The 19,666-nt window shown below is 43.7% G+C and overlaps 1 protein-coding gene across 2 annotated transcripts in view; it reads left to right on the forward strand.

Moving 5' to 3' along the window:
- The window catches only part of CDC42SE1 (CDC42 small effector 1), a 127,751-nt gene that overhangs the window by 27,306 nt on the left and 80,779 nt on the right, over positions 1 to 19,666 (forward strand). For both annotated transcript variants that reach the window (XM_085638565.1, XM_085638566.1), the window contains exon 2: positions 13,253 to 13,537. In XM_085638565.1, the coding sequence (XP_085494691.1) occupies positions 13,484 to 13,537 (54 nt within the window). In that variant the 5' untranslated portion in view covers positions 13,253 to 13,483. The remainder of the gene's footprint in view (positions 1 to 13,252; positions 13,538 to 19,666) is intronic.

Consider the following 19,666-nt stretch of genomic DNA (forward strand, 5'->3'; position numbering starts at 1 on the left):
AATGAGGCAGAATAAAGACTGGGCAGCTTTGGTATTCTGCAGCAGATCGTACAAAAAACTGTAGGCACCCGCACTATCTTATTTATATTTCTTATTTATTTTCAAATAAATAATCTGACCCTCAATTATAATTGGATGAGATTGTAAAAAATGCACTTCCGGTCCAGCATTTGGTAGCTGTGAAACATTCTTTCTCATCCTGAAGGGCAGGATATCCTCGGTTTCCACCTATGGAAACCCAAGCATGGCCTAAGATGAGCCTAGTGACCACAGCTTCATCCGAACGGGTGCCAGAAACTCTTATGCTCCGGCAACCCATTTGGTCGCTACGTTTGCTCAGACGTAAATCCACCCCTATATAAATGTTACCCAAGAACGAGGAGTTTACTTACAAATTAAGCCAGGCAGCTTTTTGGGGGCCACGTGGTGTGAGTCAGTGCTCAGAAGAGAGATGATCACTTCCTTCTGCATAACTCTTAGTGCACTGTAGTCCCAGCCCCTAGGTATTACCATTTATGTATGTTTTTGCTGTCTTTCGAGTGCCCTGAAGCACCCAGGGCAGCATTTTGGTGCTATATAATCACATAGAACACTACATTTCTGCAAAAACCTTTTCCAGTAGATTTACTGTACAGCAGTGGCCACAACTTCACTCCCACATTGTGTCACATATTTAGAGATGGCCATGAAGTTTGAGTGTATACTAAAGGACCCCTTAAAATACTCTGTTTTGAGTTTACTATATATTGCTCTGAGGTAGACTTGTAGGTGATTTAGTGTCTGGGCTTCTGACATGGGGCTTGGAAAAGTTGGTAAAGTGGGGTAGAATCAATCCGGTTTCAGACCCTGAACAACCTCTCTTTTAGAGTAATCTACCTATACAGAATAAGTACGGTATCTGGCATTGGTCTTCTAAGGTTGGTGGGTCTGGGGCAGATTCAGTCAGACTAGTTTTAAAGACTCCTCCCTTTCTGCAAATATTCCCATTTTCCATTAAGCAAGAATTAGTCTGGTTGGTGTGACTAGGTGGGATTCTGTGACTTTACAGGACTTCAACTAAGTTCACTATAGGCAAAAGCAAAACAAGTACAGCAAACTTTCAACAAAGAATGCCTTTTAGGGGCAACTGCTTCAGTCAGGAGGCCCTGTAGAATTTATGAGACCCAGAAGGAATTGTTCTAGTCAAGATGACTCTGATAGATGCGAAGCAGTAAAACGTGAAAATGCCCCAGTCTGGGAATAGATGAAAGAAGCACAACTTATATTTTCCAAATACGAAATAGCGTATTGCCAATAAAAACCTAATAGTGAGAGAAATCATTTTCTTTCCAGTCTCCAATTTTTTGGCTGCGCATATTGAACGTCTCTGGACATGTCTGCTTTTGTTCTGGAGGCTTGAGCAATTTGTGGTGATGAACAAATAACCTTTAAAGAAAAGAGATGTGATGAAGTTTTGGTTTACAGTCGATTTATCAAAATTCTCTTAGTAAAGCCTGTACTGACTGCATGATCAGCGCTAGGGTAGATTGCACTATGTACTTTACTGCATGAATGGTGTTTTTGGGAGGCCAACCTTGCCTCAGGTTGTTTTTATGGCTGCTGTATAAGGAAACATCCCTCTGCTGTTTTTTTAGTCTGTGACTCAGTGGCGTGCCATTTCTCAAGCTCTAGCCACTGTTTACACATTAGGTTAAAAGGTACACCGGCTGCTAATGTATCTTTTACCCCTTTATATTTAAACCCTGTGTTAATTTGGCAACGTATAATGACAGACATCACTATTACTTGCATCAGTGGTCCAATTTTTAATCTTGCCTGGGATGATGAAAGCCTCCAGCTAAACTGAGACTTCTATTGGTCAATGCGTTGGCGCGCGACGCCTGAACTATCGCGAGGTTTTGTCTCTGTCCCTCCTGGAAGAATTGGCTCACGGCCACGCGCCATCCCGTGCGAGTTCTGTTTATAATCGACGTCCTGTCCTGGTGCTCAGAATCACTGCTTGAGAAACCCTTTGTTGGTCTTTCCTCTCGGTGAGTAAATGGATGGGTTCGACTCCAGCAGCGTCATTCCGGTATTTTTAGCCGCTTTTTTCGCCTTTTCCCAGGCGGGTCGCTGTTTATAGAGCTTCTGTCTTTGCCAGGAATTTCTGTCCACCATTCTGCGAAACCTTTATTCATTGGCCTTGAAAGGGCCTTATTGAAAACATCAGCTTCGTCTACCCTTGCTCTGTCGGACCTTCAAAGCAGCAGCCGTTTAGACGGTCTACCAATGTTCCTGTATACCGAGTTCTGTGATTGTACTGGGTAAAAATGATCGAAAGACAGACCCAAAAAAAGCAAGTGGAACATGAAAGTGAAAATGTAAAATGAAGATCCTTTAAAGGCCCCGAAAAAAGTTTGCAGAAGCAAGTGGAACACACAAAATCATATGACCTGGCACGGAGCATGGACATGTATGGTAAAAGCAAAATATCACTTGTTTTTATTTTATTTTTAAAAACGAACGTTTAACCCCCTTCCCTGCTCATGACGGAACCACTCCGTCATGAGCCACGGTTGCGCTGTGCTCATGACGGAGTGGTTCCGTCATGCTGCGGCCGCTCCGCCCACGCGGCGCTAATTCCCCGCCTGTGCGGGCGATTAGCGCAGTGGGTGGAGACGTGACGGAACCACTCCGTCATGAGCACAGCTCAACCGTGGCTCGTGACGGAGCGGTTCCGTCACGAGCACAGCGCCACCGCGCTGCCCCCAAACCCCCCCCAGCGCCGCGGCGGAATTCCTGCCACGGCGAAGGGGTTAAAACTTGGGGGAAAAAATGTAATTTCTGTCCGAATTATTCAGCAGTCTCCTTGATTCTCGTTCTTAAGTTTGTCTAGACACAGTTCTTTCTTTGTGCCCTGACGATATCATTGTGCAGTGTAATTACCATTTAATGTACGAACCGATCCTCTTATTTAGCTAAAACTATATTCTCCTAAGTTTTTATTGGACCTATTTATTATTGACAGTCAACAATGCCTGACCTTTTTGCGTCCAAATAGAGTCCATTCTGTTAAACGATTCTGTTGTCATTTGTCCGTCATCATCTGCCCTTATTGCCCAACTGTTGCAAACAAAGTTGTTGCTTCCTATGAATTAGTTCGCCGCAGTTTTTTCTTCCTTCAAGAAGACCGATCTCGCCCCTAGCAATGTTAAGTAATTTTTTTGTATTTTAAATTAACCTTTCCTTCTTTTAGAAAGTGTAGGTACCAAATTCCCTGGGTAGACTGCTTATGATGGAGCGGGTTTACATGGACATACGTGACTGGGAACCACAAAGAGAACTAAGGCCCCCATTAGGATGGCGGGCGGGTCGCCACCGGCGGTGGCGACCCGTCCGCCAGATGGCCCTGTATCACCCCATGCCATATTAGAATGGCGAGGGCCACCGCGGCGGATGGAAAGACCGTCCGCCGGTCGGATTCCCAACCGGGCGGAAAAGGCACCACCATCCATATTGGTATGTTGCATTTACAATGTCTTTCCATGGCGGAGACTCCGCCATGGAAAGGTATGCAGATTTCGCTTCGGGGCCCGTTGTGGGTCCTCAGAGGGGTGGGGGGGCTGCACTTACCCCCCAACATTGGCATGGACAAGGTGCAGGCACCGCGCGGTGCCTGTCACGTTGTGCATGCCAGTGCACAACATGCATTACTGACATTGCAGCGGGTGCTGCTTACAGCACCGCCCGCCACAATGTTAATGCGGGATGCGACCGCCAGGGTGGCGGTCGCATCCTGATTGCCGTGCTGGGACCGCCGCACCGCTTGTGGGCGGTCCCATTTGTCGTTGCGGTGGCGGGCGGACATTGTAATGGACCTCTTGGACTTTATCAGGTAGTCGCACCTGAAAATAAAAGCTTAAGACAGTTATAAGAACAGGCGTGGCTGAGACACTTGTTCCTGACATGAGACTTTTTAAGATCTCTGCTGAAAAAACTGAACATTGGCAAAGCTAAAAGGTCTGACTTAAAAAGGCTGAACAAACTCTTGGCTTTGACAGTGCTTGGAGGCACCTGAATGTGATCCAATGAGTCAAGACCTGCACAGGCATGGTTAATCGTCTTGGAAATATGAAAGAGACCAAGGGAATGCATGGAATCCCACTGATTGTTCAATAAAAAAAAAAAAGAAACTTATTTATGCAGTGAAGGATGCAACTAATTCAGTCAGAACACTGAGACTTAAATGCTTCTGGGTGCGACAAAAGGATAGGGAGAAAATCTGTCAAATCAAAAGCAGACAACTGAGATGGGCAACAATGCCACCCAATCATGACAAAGGGGCAGAAACAAAGCCACTTCAAGTATATGTTCTGTATTGGAAACAGTAGGTATGCTTAAAGTGGTCTGCCGATGTGACATAAAAAAGGGTAACTTGGAAATCGAATGACTCATTCAGTACCTGACGGGTGCACGTAGAGTTTGGATACAATTTTCTGACAACACGGTCATTTCCTGTTCTTAAGTATTTATGAACTACTGCAGTTGTGTAAATCAGCCTTTTTTGATCTGGAATACTTGGCCTTTCAGAAATGTTAGGGCAGTCAACTTCATTAACAGCCATATTTCTAGTTATAACTTGAGTGCGTTGCAACTGACCACATACACCTCAGATTTGCCACAAACTCCCAGACACTTTTCGTCGTCTCCGTGTAGTGTCTTCATCCCTGAAAAAATATCCAAAAGCAGATGGGTCACTAAATATGATTAGAGGTTAAAAAGACAGAATCCTGCAACTTTAACATGCGATTTACCAGTGTTTACCCACCTCTCCATTGTAAGAATACCTACAGTAATGAGCATTATATAGACACACACACTCTATACAAGTCCTCTGGGACATGGCATCCCATTGCATTCCTTATGCAATAGGTATGTAAGGTCTTTCTAACTGATAGACAAATATGGGTGAAATGGCACATATTATGTTATGCGTAATATTCTTGGCAGGGCCCCCCATATTGTCTTGTTTTGGGGGGCACTCTCTAGCCCTGTACATCTCTCTCCATGAGGGCACATTGATCCATACCGTTCATCCATTCTTGGCGATTGGTGCTATTTCAGATCAACTAGGAGCAATATCCATTTTGTATGATTGTAATTTTATCAATATTGTTTTTGAAAATATGAGGCTTTTGGCACACCTAAAGCTGTCTCTAGGGCAGACTTAAGTTTACTAACTCTGTACTAATAGGTACCACATCGACTGCTAACAAACGCTGTCCCAACCGTAATGACCACTCGGAAACCATTTCGGCCTCTCTTGTGACACTGTGCCTGAAACCTATCAGCCTTTCGAAGACACTGACTGTTATGGAAATCTGTTTCCAAAATAGACCAGGCATTCTCACATTGGTAGCAATTTTGGCAGCTCTTGGGCATTGCAAGCCACACCACACCTTATTTCTCTAACTCGTACAAGAATGACCTAGGTAGAGACTTGTTCAATTTCCATTTCAAATCTGACATCATTCTGTGCATTTAATAATACAAGAGGCTGAGAGGCCTTAGCTTGCCGAAGAATCTGTCTCCAATTCCAGCTTTTTTTGTGTGTTTGTGGTCTGATACCCAGGTGCTGCTATTTGCCTTTGCAGCCCTGACTATGTTTGAGCTCAAAGTATGGAAAAATATCACTTTGTGCCAGAGTTTTGGCGTTGTTGAGCCCATTCACTCGGAGAGACGGCTGCATGGCGTACATGCTGTCATTGCATCACGTCTTGGCTCACTTTGATTTCTCCTTCAAGAGTTTCAGTCGCATGTTGAGTCTTGCTTAACAGCAGGACAAGGCTTGAGTCGGTACTGAGCCTTGCAAAAGACTTGCAGTTAGAGCTTCGGCCAAGACTCTGGGTTGGGTCTTGGCAAACAGCCGATGTCTCCTTTTCTCTGAGGGAACATGTTTTGGATAAATGTACATCCTCCATAACCCCAGATGGCGCTCCCTGCCCCTCTTCCATGATTCGTCTCTTCCAGCGTGCTGTCCTGTAAGTTGATGTGATGCTTTGCCTTTGACCGAGCACCGTTTATAAACATGTTGTCCACCACTCAAATATGTCCAGTATTATTGAATATTTCCACGTTTGTGACTACGGTATTTGTATACTAATAAAATCATGAAATACTGAAACTGTTCAGCAGCTAGGTGGTAGCATGGCTGGGGGAATAGTGCAGTTATTGGCTCATACTGGAAGCTATTTAGAATATTGAACATTTGGGAAGTCTGTGATAGGTATCCGGTTTTGTATCTAGAACTGAATGAGTGATCAACCTGTTAATGAATGCTCCCAGCTTTTGGCTGATAAGTGATCATTGTTCACATATGCTTAGGATTACCGAGCATGGTAAGTCTGCATTAGATTTTGGTTCTCTGGGCTCCAAAATTGACAAAATGTCCCCCAACCTTAATTGTTTTTTTTTGTATATAAAAGTAATAGTGGCTTAATTCTAGGCCCTCTGATCTCCAAAAGCCATGCTTCTCCAGTGGATGCTTTATTACTGTTTGCGGTTTAGAAGATTTCAGAAGGACAAACTGAGTTTTGCGACTTTTGGCTAATTGTCTAGGGTTTGTTAGTTTAGGACGAGATCTACTGCCAAATTTTTGGGGGATTTGGTAATTGTGACAACTTACAAATCAAAATTTCGGAAGAGCAAAAGCATATGTAGCATTAATGCCATTTCTTTATTTGTGATTCAGCAGGCTTCGCAAACTCATTTAACCAAATCTGCTTCTCTGTACCGGTACTGGTCGCTTTTTTGTGAATTTGTATTTGCTCATTGAAAATTTGTAATCGTTCATTAGCAAATGTTGTGTTGGCAGTTCCTGGTGAACTAGGAAGTAACCTCCTTGGAGCACATCATTGGCTTTTTTTTGGAGATCGCACATATCGCTGGAGCAAGAGAACTTTTGGGTTCCATCCAGGAGCCACTGCGAGAGTAGGGTAGACACGAGAGAAAACACAAATTCTCAGATAGTGATCTGGAAATTCTGATTGGGCAGTGCATTGCAAATAATGACAAACGTTTTGGACAAACATAAAGTGCAACAGAGCCTAACAAAAAATGTGGGTAAGAATACAAGAGTAGAAGAGTGTATAAACACTGTTTGGGTCAAAAATCGCATATTGATAAAATAAGGAAGCACGAAACAGTGTGATTTAAGATTACGTTCAAAAGAGAGGTCGCACTGATGGTGGTCCTTCAACAGTTCCCTTGGCAAATCCAAAGAAGGAAATTATAGAATCTACCTCAAAGCATAGCTTTGCCATCTAGTAGTGACCAAGATCTTCCCTTTTCTCCAGAGTAGAAAGAAATTGTGTAACGCACATTGATATTCAAAAGCCTACTCCGACTATTAGTTTTTTCGGCTAGGATCATACGCTTACGAGTGCTTGTACACTCTTAGCAAGGAATAGAGCATATATGAGACCTAGATCTGAGGTTATCCGGGATAGGCAGGCAGAATCAACATCTGCTCCGCAATTCGAACACATACAGCGAGAGATATTTGCTGTTCGTTCAAAAAACAGCAATTGCAAGCGTTGAGTTTTATGGGTAAAACATTACCGGTCTAGTAAGAGCCGTAACATATGGGTTAAAAACATCAGTGAATAACATGAGGCAGTGCGTCATGAAATAAGTTCATTAGGTCAGACTGTCACTGCTCTCTTTGGAGTCGTATATGATGAGATCCTAAATCAACAACACAGACGCCTTGAAATGAAATTGCATGGTTTTGTGAGATCGTGGGTCGCCTGGCAACTGCTTCTGGTGTTCTGTCTCCCACTGTGAATTTGTAAATCGAGATGGAGCAAAGTGTCTACAAAGAATAACTAATGTAGTGGAGGAAATGCAAACTACGCATGTTTCAAGGGCAGAGGGAGACCAGGATGAAGAAAGTAAGGAGGCCTTTTTACTAAGTAGTGTGCAGGAGCATAGTAATTTAAGGCACAGAACGAGACAAAGTGCAGAGGTACAGGGCGCAGCAACTATAAGTTCAAAAGAAAGGACTACTGTAATGAAAGGCCGACCTAGGCAGTCAATTTTATTGTGTTTTTGTGTGTATTTTAATTAAAGTTAAAAAAAAAAAACATTTTTAGATTTTCTTTATAAATGTTAATTGTACATAGTGTTATAAACTATCCCTTCTTTGGTATTGTGAAGACCAGTTAAAAATGTGTTTTTAAATAATGCATTAAGTTTGTAAATATTGTCATAGATATATAAAACACTATCTGACTTACTTTAGAAACAGTTGTTTGTTACTTGTGTGCACAGTCTTCTTCCTTCCATTGATCTATTTGCATCAATAGCCGGATACAATTACAGTGGGGTGGTAAATCATCACTTTCAGCATATGTTGGCCCTTCCTGACTGCAAGGTTATGCAACATAGCACAGCATGCTACTATTTTAGAACTGTGCATACTGTAATGCTCTTACACTTAAATGAATGCATCCGAAATGTTTTTTTTGTTGTTTTTTTTTAAAAGCCAAATGTACACTCACTCACAGACGGGGTTTGCCTGTCTTCTGTATTGCATCTTCCCTTCCTTGCTGACCATGGAATTAGGCATGGAGTCATTATCCATGGTCACACTGGATGTACACTGCCACCCGAAACATTAATATTGGGTTACTTAAGTAAATTCTTTTTACATCATATAAACTGTCATGTAGACGTTGCACATCTAATGAGCCTCCACCTCCAAGCTATTCATGTGTTAACCAGTTGTGAATGGAACAGTGGCGAAAAATATACAAATAATGGGTGATGCCTGGACAACATGCAACATTCTAATGACGTACTTGCATACTATCTGAATATTCAGAAAATTATACTTTTCCTGTTCCGATACAGAAGTTCAGTGGTGGGTATATCGCTACTGGAGTTCTAGCTATATTGTCAGTTACTTGTGGAAATTATGCAATTCAATAAAAAACAATGATGGTGTCCTGAAGCTCGCTTTGAGTATTAGTGAATACTATACAAGGGTTTTAAGAAATATGGCTTCAAAAACATTATTGGGCGGTGCACTCTGAGATATTCCTCCTGCCACAACACAATACCCTGACCGCTGCATGTTGCTTACAGGTTCCAGGAGTACAGAACCTGAATGAGTTTGAATAGCCTGGCTTCATAAAGTGTCATAGTCATTTATAAGTTCTAAAATGACCTTACTGCAGAGGCTATAATTGCTATAAATCTCCTGTGTTTGGTCAAAGAGTGTAACTGTGATCCTAAAAATCCTCAACTGTCCTTCTCCTCCTCTGTAGTCCAGCCCACAAATGTGTCATTTTACCATATCATATAACGCTACAACTGTAAAATAAACTGAAGGGTTCTGGTCCCATTTGTTGGTCGAGCCCAGGCAGCATATGCACGGTCTCTTCCAGACATGCTGTATTCGCTCTGTGAGCTTACAGCCTGCCTATTGTCTTTTTATCTGTCCCTTCGATTGTTGTTCAAAAATGGTTGCTTGCTGGTGGTTAATTCTTCCTCTTTGTCCCTCTTTTTATGTTTGGTTTCCTCCCACAGAGCACCGCCCAATTACTGTTAACATTACGCCTCTGTGATTGCGTTGATTTGGGGGACTATTTTTTTTTTTCTGTTTGCCCGTCTTCAGTGGTTCAGCTTTGATGCCCATAACTTAATCTCCCTGCCCCATTCAATTACCGAGGTGAAATGTCAGACGCTGTTTTCTAAATTGCCTCTTTAATTTTCTCTGACTTCAAAGTGCAAGGATTTCCCACAAACCCTTCCCGCTTTGTTGCTTTAGCTAGCCTCTGTCACCGGACTTTCAACAGACCAGCCTTGCAGCACAGTTCAGGGCAAGGCTTGGGCAACTCCTGTCACATTTTCTCTGATGCATGTTTATATAATGTGAACTCAAGCGACCCAAAGGTGTTGAAGCTCTTTACATGAGCGCTAGTTACACCACTGTCGGATTCATTTTTGGGGGTATTCTTATAGAGCGCAAACTTGACTGACCCAAAGGTATTGACGCGCTTTACAAAAGCACCAGTTAAATTACACACGGTAAAGTTATTTTGTTTTTAGGTGCGCAGAGATTAATTGATGTCCATACTGTCCCTGTTCATTCATTATTTTCCCTCTACCTAACATTTGGGAGCAGCATTCCTCCCTCACACATAGCTGCATGCCCGCCTGCTGCTTCTTCCTGTCGTCCACATCCTCCTCCTCTCAGACCTCTAATTTCAAAGCACATTCACGGCAGCTCCCCAGGGACTGTGAGACATTTTTCATTATACAATGTGAACTCTAGTGGCCCGAAGGTTTCGGAGCGCTTTACATGAGGGCTAACACCATTACACAATGTCCGGTTCATTTTTGTGTTTTTAGGTGGGCAGAGCTTGTGATGCCAACACAGTCTCTTTATACATTATTTCCCATCTACCTGTCAAATGGAAGTGTTTTGTTGTTGCTTTGGGGGCTGGAACAGAGGGGGAGGCCGGGGTCTTGCTGGTAAACAGATGGTGTAAGCCATGTTTTTAGTGGAAAACTCTTGAGAAGGGTGACTGTTAAATAGAGGCCTAGTGGAGGAGTAATGTGACGACCATTGGAAAGTACTTTACTGCTTTTTTTCCATAGGCTGTTCAATACTCAAGTGATGCAGTCGCACACAGAATGTTATAGTGCTATTGACTTGCATCGAGGCACTTGTCTTACGGTCTGTGCATTAAGAAGCCTTAGAATTTGTCCATAAACGTTTCCTGAGGCAACCATGTATTCCTGAATCACACTGCATGACCTAGTATGTATTAATTGTATAGCTCTTCAATCCCTGTCGGTACAGCACCCAAGATAATGTGCTGCATGGTTAAACACTTAGAAGGTCCAAAAGACGAGGCCTATTGGCTATGCTAATGCTGATTATAAGTTTGCACCTGGTTACCACCTGCTTCAAGTTGATGGTAATTTGCGAGTGCTAGCTGCAGTATAAGCAATTCTGATTTAATAAACCATTTAATATAGAAATCCATTGCTTTAGCATGTGCAAACCAGTATTCAAATATTTTGCAGTTCGTTATTTCTTGTACATAAGGTACTGGGAGACAGTGTAGTTTGCCTGAAACTGACACAATGCAGGTCATTCAGTTTGCTGATTCAGCACTCTCTGCACATCATTTTCAGTCTTTTATTCATGTTTTGATGCCGCCCTCCAGTTCTGACTGGTAGTGTATTCTAGTTGTTCATAATGTCACCTTTCTTTAAAGTATTCCTTGCAAGAACTACTTGATGTATTCTGGAAATTCACTGATTAGAATTAAGCCTTTTTATTTTGCAAAAGTCTGATCTGAAACCATAGTTAATTATTTTTTATAGTCATTTTCTTCTATGGTTGAGGTAGCCTGATGGTGGGTTTTAGTGCATGTCCTTAACTCGGCAGTAAAAACCCAGTCTTTTCTTGGTTGAGAGGAAGCTAGTGTAGAATTGGTTTCTCTACACTTTATTAGGCTGCTGAGAGTAGAAGGTCTTCCAGTACTTGTTCTTGTAGGGAGGGAGAGTGGGTAGAGTTACATGGTTCCTGTGCTATAAACTGGAGTGGGAGGATAGGATATTATTCTCTCCTGTCTTACAAGTAAGAGCAGAGGTAATCCCTTCTAGCTCTTCTTCTCTTCACCTCTAACTCTCTCCTGTCAGTCTTCTCCCTTCTCATCTTCCCCTCCTTTATCTTCCCTCTTTTTTTCCTCTTCCTTCTCTTTACTAACTCCCACACTTCTCTCTCCACTCACATATCCTTCTCTTTTTCTCCTTCCCTACTCATTAATCTCTGCCCCACTTCACTCTTCTGTCTCCCACTTGCGTCCTTTTCCCCATTCTCTATGCTACCCTTTTGTCTCTTTCACCATTTTTAGGTCGAGCATAAATTCAGCGCGCAAGCGCTGCTCTAGAGAACATCTGTGGTAGTTCAGTTCGTGAGGGAAGCCCCGCCCACTTACCCGCTCATATGTTTCATTGGCTTCTGTCATTGCCCTTCCTAAATTCTGCCTTCGGATTCGTTTATAGGCTTCTTAGTCCCTTCTTATTAAGGCCATGACGTCATTTGTATCCTTCCATGGCTACTGACCCCTTTACATCGAGTGTTACTTAGTGTGTGTTATTTAAACTGTGAGCACTATTTTCTTTAATGAGGTTCTCCTACTCCCCACTCCCTCCCTTCTCACCCCTGCCCGCACTCCCCTTGTCAGTGCCTTCTTGCCCCCCCGCATTTACATTGTCCGTGCCTTCTTGCCACTTTCTCCCCCCTCCTGCACTTCTGTTGTCCGTGCTCCCCCCCCCCCTCCTTTGTCCATGATGCAATGCTATAGGTCTTGTGTAAATGTGAGTCCTATTGCATTGCAAATCCTTGTTTTCTCCAGCACTCTCCCTGGTCTTCTCTCGCTCATTTGTATTCTCTCAGTCATCTACTCTTTTATCTCCTTCTCTCCCTTTCTCTGTTTCCTCCCCATCTGTCTCTCTATTCTTGGGGGGGAAAAAGAAAGTAGGATATCTTTCATTACCCTGTTTCTGTACTGTACAATAAATCAAAACATTTATAGAGCGCGCTACTCACCTGTGAGGGTCTCAAGGTGCTGAAAGGGGGGGGGGAGGGGGGTGCTGCTACTGCTCGTATACACTTCGTACAATACTATTCCAAGATGGTTGCCCAGTATTGTATTTCCTGAGCCGTCCTCTTGAAACAGTATTGGGCATAGTGTATTATTGTTTTATCACTCGAAGACGGCCAACAAATTCACCACACTAAATTATAGTATATTTCTTGCTATCCTTTCCTTTCCATTACATTTCTGCTAGTTATTTAACAATTGTGATTTGCGATGTTGCATTTTAGAGTCCAGCTTAGAAAACTTTAGTCTCTCTTCTAAATGTTTGCAATCCGAGTGGAAATTGTCATTTGAAGTGTTCCTTCTCCGAATTTAATATCATAGTTTTAGTTAAGAGCATTGGTCATAACCTAAAGTATGGCACTTGCTTAAGATGGCGGGATTTTTTTATCCACAGAGATGAGTTAACCGCAAGGACATTTACTTACCCAATCACAGAATGTAATGGAGCAAACAGTTGAAGTGTAGATACCTGCTTACTGTACAGAGCATTGATGTCACAAACAGTTGATAAAGGATACATAAAAATAAATGCTTGCAACACATTTTAAATATGTTTGACTCTCCATTCTTTTTTCCCTTCTTTTCAGCTTCCATTGAATAGCGTTTGTCCAAAGGAGTAACTCAACTGAAGGGATCAAAAGGATTACTTTGTACTTCTTTCAAGGCAGCGTCATTTTACTTCACTGACCATGAAGTGACCCCGGTGTGGAAGTTTCATTGCTTTACCCATCTTCATTTTTTGATCAAGCCCATTTTCCTAATTTATTAAAAATACAATAAGACTGGGTGGACTCAAACTGGAAACTTCTGACGGAGACATGAGTGACTTTTGGCACAAATTGGGTTGCTGTGTCGTAGAGAAACAACAGCCGGTGAGTAGACCTTGGCCTCGAGAGGCCAACGCATGCTGTCAAGGTGTGAATGGAGGAAAGGGACTTGTAACCGAAGAGAAGTTATGATGCCTCTTACATACTGACCTGCTTTACACACCCATTTTATTTAGCACTTTAAGTCCACAACATCAACATATCCTATTCTGGGTAAAGTGAGAACAATAGGCCCCATTGTGGAATTAATCCATAGACAAATGAAGTCGCTCCCAATATTTCAAGGTGCTCTATTGAATAATTGCACCTGTGCACTCTGAAAATTTAAATTGGTCTCCTCTGAAGCTGGCCATATTGCCCCCACCTTGGGGTCCACATTGGCCACTTCCCTTTCTAAAGCCTCCCGTGGATCTTTATTCCATTTCCATCCCGCTTACAAATGGCCATGGTTATCGGGGGACGTGTTTATCAGGGTTTTCAATATGTGGGAGGCTGCTTTCTTTGTCGAGGGATAAGAAAGAACTCCGTTCTATATTTGAACAATCTAGCAGACCCATACTCATGTCTGGGGCTATCTGACAAGCATGCTGAATCTGGGGATATCTAAAAAAAGAAACCATAACGCTCATTTCTTGTTCCCTGCACACGTGTTCAAATGTTTGCATACCTGCTGGTTCCTATATAGCCTCCATTTTAGATGGTCAAATGAAATTCCACAGCTTGAAACCTTTTAGTTGCTTCATAAACCCCAACCCTTCATCAATCCATAGGTAGGTTTCCCTGATATTTATCCTTTTCCCATCAATTGTGTGTCGCGGATAAAGGTCTGGTTGAGTGTTTACTCACCTTGGCTACAACTTGCACGTCATGAGTGAGACTGTGTCCTGTACAGCTGAAAGGGCTGCAGGAGGTCTTCCCAGCATTTGGGGAGCCCTTGTGTAGCAGCTGCTCTGCACTCAGGCATACGTTCAATGTTTTGGCAGTAATACTTTTTGCAATTTGCCATTAGCCAAGACCTTTTTGATTGTGTTAAAATTTTAATATGTACTATATACCTACTGGGGTTTTTACCCAGCCCTCTTAATACATTGTATTGTGTAATTCACATTCTTCTTCCACCGACTACACCATGTAGCATGGGGAAAAGGGTCAGCCCACTTCAGCCATTGGCTTACGTCGCTGTCAGTGATGGCATTCTGTCCATTCACAAGCAGCATGCAAAGTTGATCCCTTCTGTGCCAGGACTACTATACCAGTGTGTGCTTCTTGAGTTCCAAAAAGAGTTTAGCTTTTATCCAACTTTAAAAAAATGTATTACATTGACAAGAGCACAGCAGCTTACCAAGGTTTTGCATAAGCCATTACAAAACAAAGCAAGCACTGGCAAAGCCAAAAGGCTTGGCATCCACTGCCAGGCCTCTTGGCTTTTGCCAACACTTACTCCATTTTTCCTTGAGTCCTCTGCCTATATTATCCATTTTGTTTGCTTTTCTTTCTGTATATATGTCATTCAGATTGTGGTATTTTATTCGTTTCACATTTATTTTGGGGCTTTGTATGGAGCCACTGTTGGGAATGCCCGTGAAATCATCGTTAAAGCTTGTGTGACATAACTTCATGTAGTAGCAATGTATTAATCCGTTCGTCCTTCTCATACTTAAAAAAAATACTTCTGAATTCTATTTAAAGTTCACAGAAAACGATGTGGCTGGAAAACATCCTTCTCATCTGGAATGCAGCTTTGGGTCGGTCCCACCACCCCGGGGTGTTTTGAGAGAAAGGAGGGTGGGGGGCGTGCCGGGGCAGGATTGAGAGGGGGTTTGTGGACGTGGAGGAGGTGTGATCAGACTTGTGCTGCGCTTGCAGCTGGAGGTAGGAGCTCCTGCTTTCATCTCTGTTGCGCGTGCGCCTTTCATCGTGCACTCTAACGTGCACACGTCCTTGGCGTTCAGGGAGAGGCTCTTTACCCACACGCCCTGTTTCTTCAGCTAGGAGTGAATAATGAGTGTGGCAGTACACCCCACTCACTGCACACCCATTGGGCTCCAGGGATTGGGGGATTAAGGGTGTGGTTCGGTGCTCGTGAAAGAGGATGTGAGTTGAAAAATGACATTTTGACAATCAGGTTGACACTGACGGTTCCTGTAGGAACACAACCCCAGCAGAGTGCGAAAACCAGCTGCTTTCTGCTTAAGGAACTGGTTTCGTGATCGAGTAAACTCACTGACTGGGCCTTTTATAAACTTTGAAAGAACAAAAGGCGGAGTCAGTGCTGTTGGAATGGAAGACCGTAAACTGGTTGTGCTTTCTTGCCGTGCGTGATCTATACTGGCCAGGGTCCGAGGTAGAGTTGGGTGTAGTGTGAAATACGCCGGAGGACGGAAGGGCTGGGGTTGATTCTGTCATGTGACAGGCAAAAGACAGCCCCTCGCTTGCAGACATTTCTGGGGTATCCGCCTATCTGGAAATTACCAGTTGCGTCCTATAGGATAGTCCAAGTGTGTGCCTGACTGAGGCGCCGAGAGGCCTCGGAATTGGCATGCACCGCGCTACAGGAATAGCCAGTAATGAGAATTGGCGCTCTGTTCGGCCTCGGGCCTGCAGCCACCTTGCCCTGGCACGGGTGCAGAGGACGGAATTCGAGCCGCCCCCCATGCCAGGTTCGGCCGGCTCCGTCACTGCTTGGCGCTCGCTGGAGATGCCGCCTCTGGGCCCTGAGGAATGTCTGGACGTGCTACCGCACCGTGCTCTGCCTCGACCTGCTCGTGGAGGGATGTGGAATCTAACCTCACCCGTCCTCTCAACCCTACCCCGGCGTCTCACCCTTACCCCACCAGAGACGCACAGGTTCACTTGCGTGCCCTTATTCTGCCCCACGCGCCCTTTCTGCCCCAGGAGCATTCACATCAAGTCCGCAGAGTAGCCACCCATTCCATGCTTTCGTTCCTGGCAGAGGTCTGGCTTGGCCCTAGTAGGAAAAGCACTAGCCGAGCCATTTTAAGGTTTAACATGTCAATGATAGAAAACGCATCATGTAAAAATCTCCTATACATTTGGTATATTAGAAATGTGTTTTTCTATTGAATGTTTTGTTTCACTTTATACGTGACGTCACTGCATTGATATTTATTAACTTTAATTGTTCTTAAAAAGGACCCCTTCCCATGCCTTAACTTGACTCCCACGACTGAACCAAAACCAAGAAATGTCAGTTTCTCATGTGCACTCTACCCATGGGCCATATTGTTATATAAAGTATTCAAAATGAGTTTTTTTTGTAATCTTATTCCCAGAACTGAATTACTTCAAGAGCTTTAAAGTCTGACGGTCAAACTAGCACAGTGAAGTAAAGGGGTTTAACTAGAATGACAGTTTGAAGCTGGGATTTGAGCCCAGGCATCCTGGATAAACATTGTGAAATTCGGCGAATGGATGAATGTCTCCGACTCCCTCACTTTTACTTCCAAAGGACAAAGCTTCGGCTTCATTTCATGACCTAAATTACGTTCAGTAAATGCTTGGCACGCCTCCATTTTGGCTCTGCTCTATTATTTTTTTTTTTGGCTCACCAGTCCCCATGTGACACGGGCCTAGCCAGAGGCAGGCAGTCGGTTCAAGCTAGGCTTGAGCCTTGCTTTTTTGCCTACCTCTAAATACTGCTGATCAAGAATTTATTGCATTAAAGGCTCCCTCACTCAAGCGTTTTGAAGTGGCAATTTATTTCCGGTCCCACCCAGAGGAATTTGCGTTGTAAAACAGTGCAGTAATGTAGTACCAAGCACAAAAACGCCCACAGTCCGTTTTGGCACGGAACTTCCTTTTTTAAATTTCAAAAGTTATTGGGTGTAAAAATCGATCCAATACCGAGCACAAATTTATGTCAACCATGCAATTTTTTACATCTGCCACTACCGCAACACATGGAGTAAGGCTGTAAGAATTTTCCGGTGGTCGGTGCATTTGAGGTTTCCTATTAAAAACAAGCATTTGGAAAGCCAACAGGTCTCGCCTATTAGACCCGTTAGCAATTACTTTTAGCCGTCCTGTACAGAAGTGTGTCTGAAAATAACGCAAATAAGTGGTATGAAATGGCCATCGCTTCATTTTGTAGGTGTGCAGCAACTCAAAATAAATGTGTGCGCCTACATATATATTTTTATAGATCCATCCGAAATGTAATAATATAATGTTGCCACCAAATGCACTTTGTTGATATACTGCTATTGCCCTTGTTATAAAAAAAAACAGATGGGTAAGTAGGTTGGATGTGTGAAGCGGGTGGTGAACGAGGCAACACGAAGTAAGGGTGGGAGAGAAGGATTAGAGTGGAGGGTGAAAAGACCAGTAAAAGACAACAAGCATTTGCAATGCAACAGGTCTCGCATTTACGCGAGATTGAGCTATTGACATTGCAAATAACAATGCCTTTTATATTTGTTTTTAAAACCTAAATAAAAGGCATTGTCATTTACAATGTCAATAGCTTAAACTCGCGTAAATGCGAGACCTATTGCATTGCAAATGCTTGTTTATGAAATGCATCCTCACACTACAGCAAAGGAATAGGTAGAGTGGGGGCCCAGGGGGTACTAGAACCAGAAAAAAAAACTAAGCTTAGATAACGGTTATCAAAGGTATGCTCCCCCATGGTTTGTGCCTCCCCTTGTAAAATAGATGCTTATAAATACAGATGCTACCTGTATGTCGGTGCCTCCCCGTCTGTCTATGCCTCCCCTAAGGCACCGCAGATGTTTGTCAGTGCCTTACCGAAAACTGTTATTGCATACGTGAAGAGGCACACAAATACTGTTTTAAACAATGTTTTAATCTATTTTTGTAACATACGATATGCAGATATGAAAGGAAAGTGTTTGTTTTCACTAATTCTTTGGGTTTTAAGTATTTAAATTTGGACACGAAGCTTTTTAGGTCTCTGGGCCATCCGGTCTGCCGAAGGCAGAACCGGAAGTCCGAAGAATTAATGTTTTGGAGAAGAGGGGCTTGAACCTGCCCCTCTTCTCTCCTCTTCTCCATTGGCTGGCCTCTTAAATGCTGGCCAGCCATTGGAGAAGAGGCTTTGTCTCTCCGAACAGGCCCCGTCCTTTTCGGATTCGGGGGAGTTTTTTTTGCGAGGTTTTCTCAGGGCGTGTTTTTCTCTCCTCCAGCCAATGGCAAGAGGAGAGAAAAGAAAAACACGCCCGAATCCGAAAACGCCACTGCGTTTCTCCGAGGCATTTCTGCTTTGCCTCGGAGAAAGGCGGAGCGGTGTTCAGGGCGATTCCCTATTGTTCTAAAAGCAGCAAAGTGATTTAGACGTTCTAAATGTGCGGAACTGTATGTCCCAATGGCAGTGTACACAGCAAGCGTGAGATCTAAAGGTATATACATAACGGGCGATCTAAACGCCGGAAGGCATGAAGAAAAGTACAACTAACTACACGTTCTAAAGACAACAAATGTTCTATTTGCAGTGTGACACCCTATCGTGTGCCGTGATCTGTGACGTTCTTACTTAAAGGGGAGGTGTAGGCCGCCTCTCTTAGGGGGGTTCCCCTACTGGATTCCATTTACGCTGTCTGTGCATCTGTTTCTTCCGGTACAGCACACTGTAGACGTGTAGACTTTTATTTCCTCCTTACATCGTGTGCCTAGATTGTGCTTTCTCGGAAGTGGAGCCGAGAAAGCCATGTGCATGGCTGTCAGCGGTGGGGGCGGCGGATTCCGCGGACACGTCGGATCCTTCTGCTGGCAGGCGGGGTTTTTTTTGTCTGTCTGGGCGCCGCGTGCCACCAAACCAGGAAGAAAACTACCGCCGAAAAGAGCGCACGAACAGAGACGAAATGCCCCACTACGGTTACTTTTAATTGCACCAAGAATGAGGGCCCCTATTAGACGGAGGCGGGGGGTTCGCGATGACAGAGATCCGCCCACGGTTTGAAATTTTGGCGGGACGGAGTGGGCTTTGTGAAACCGCTCAAGTCGAGGTTCATCATCCCCCTCCACTTTAATTGGAATATTGTACGCAGTTCAAAAAAGTTTGTATACGACCCCTACTCACCCACTACTGTCGCTTTATCCTCAGACTCCCTCCACCCAGGATGGTTGTCACAGCAGTTTACATTTTGGTATTTATTTTTGTAACCCCCCCCCCCCCCCCCCCGCCACCTTTGCTGG

The sequence above is a fragment of the Triturus cristatus genome, chromosome 12 (assembly GCF_964204655.1).
Source record: "Triturus cristatus chromosome 12, aTriCri1.1, whole genome shotgun sequence".
Classification (NCBI taxonomy): Eukaryota; Metazoa; Chordata; class Amphibia; order Caudata; family Salamandridae; genus Triturus; species Triturus cristatus.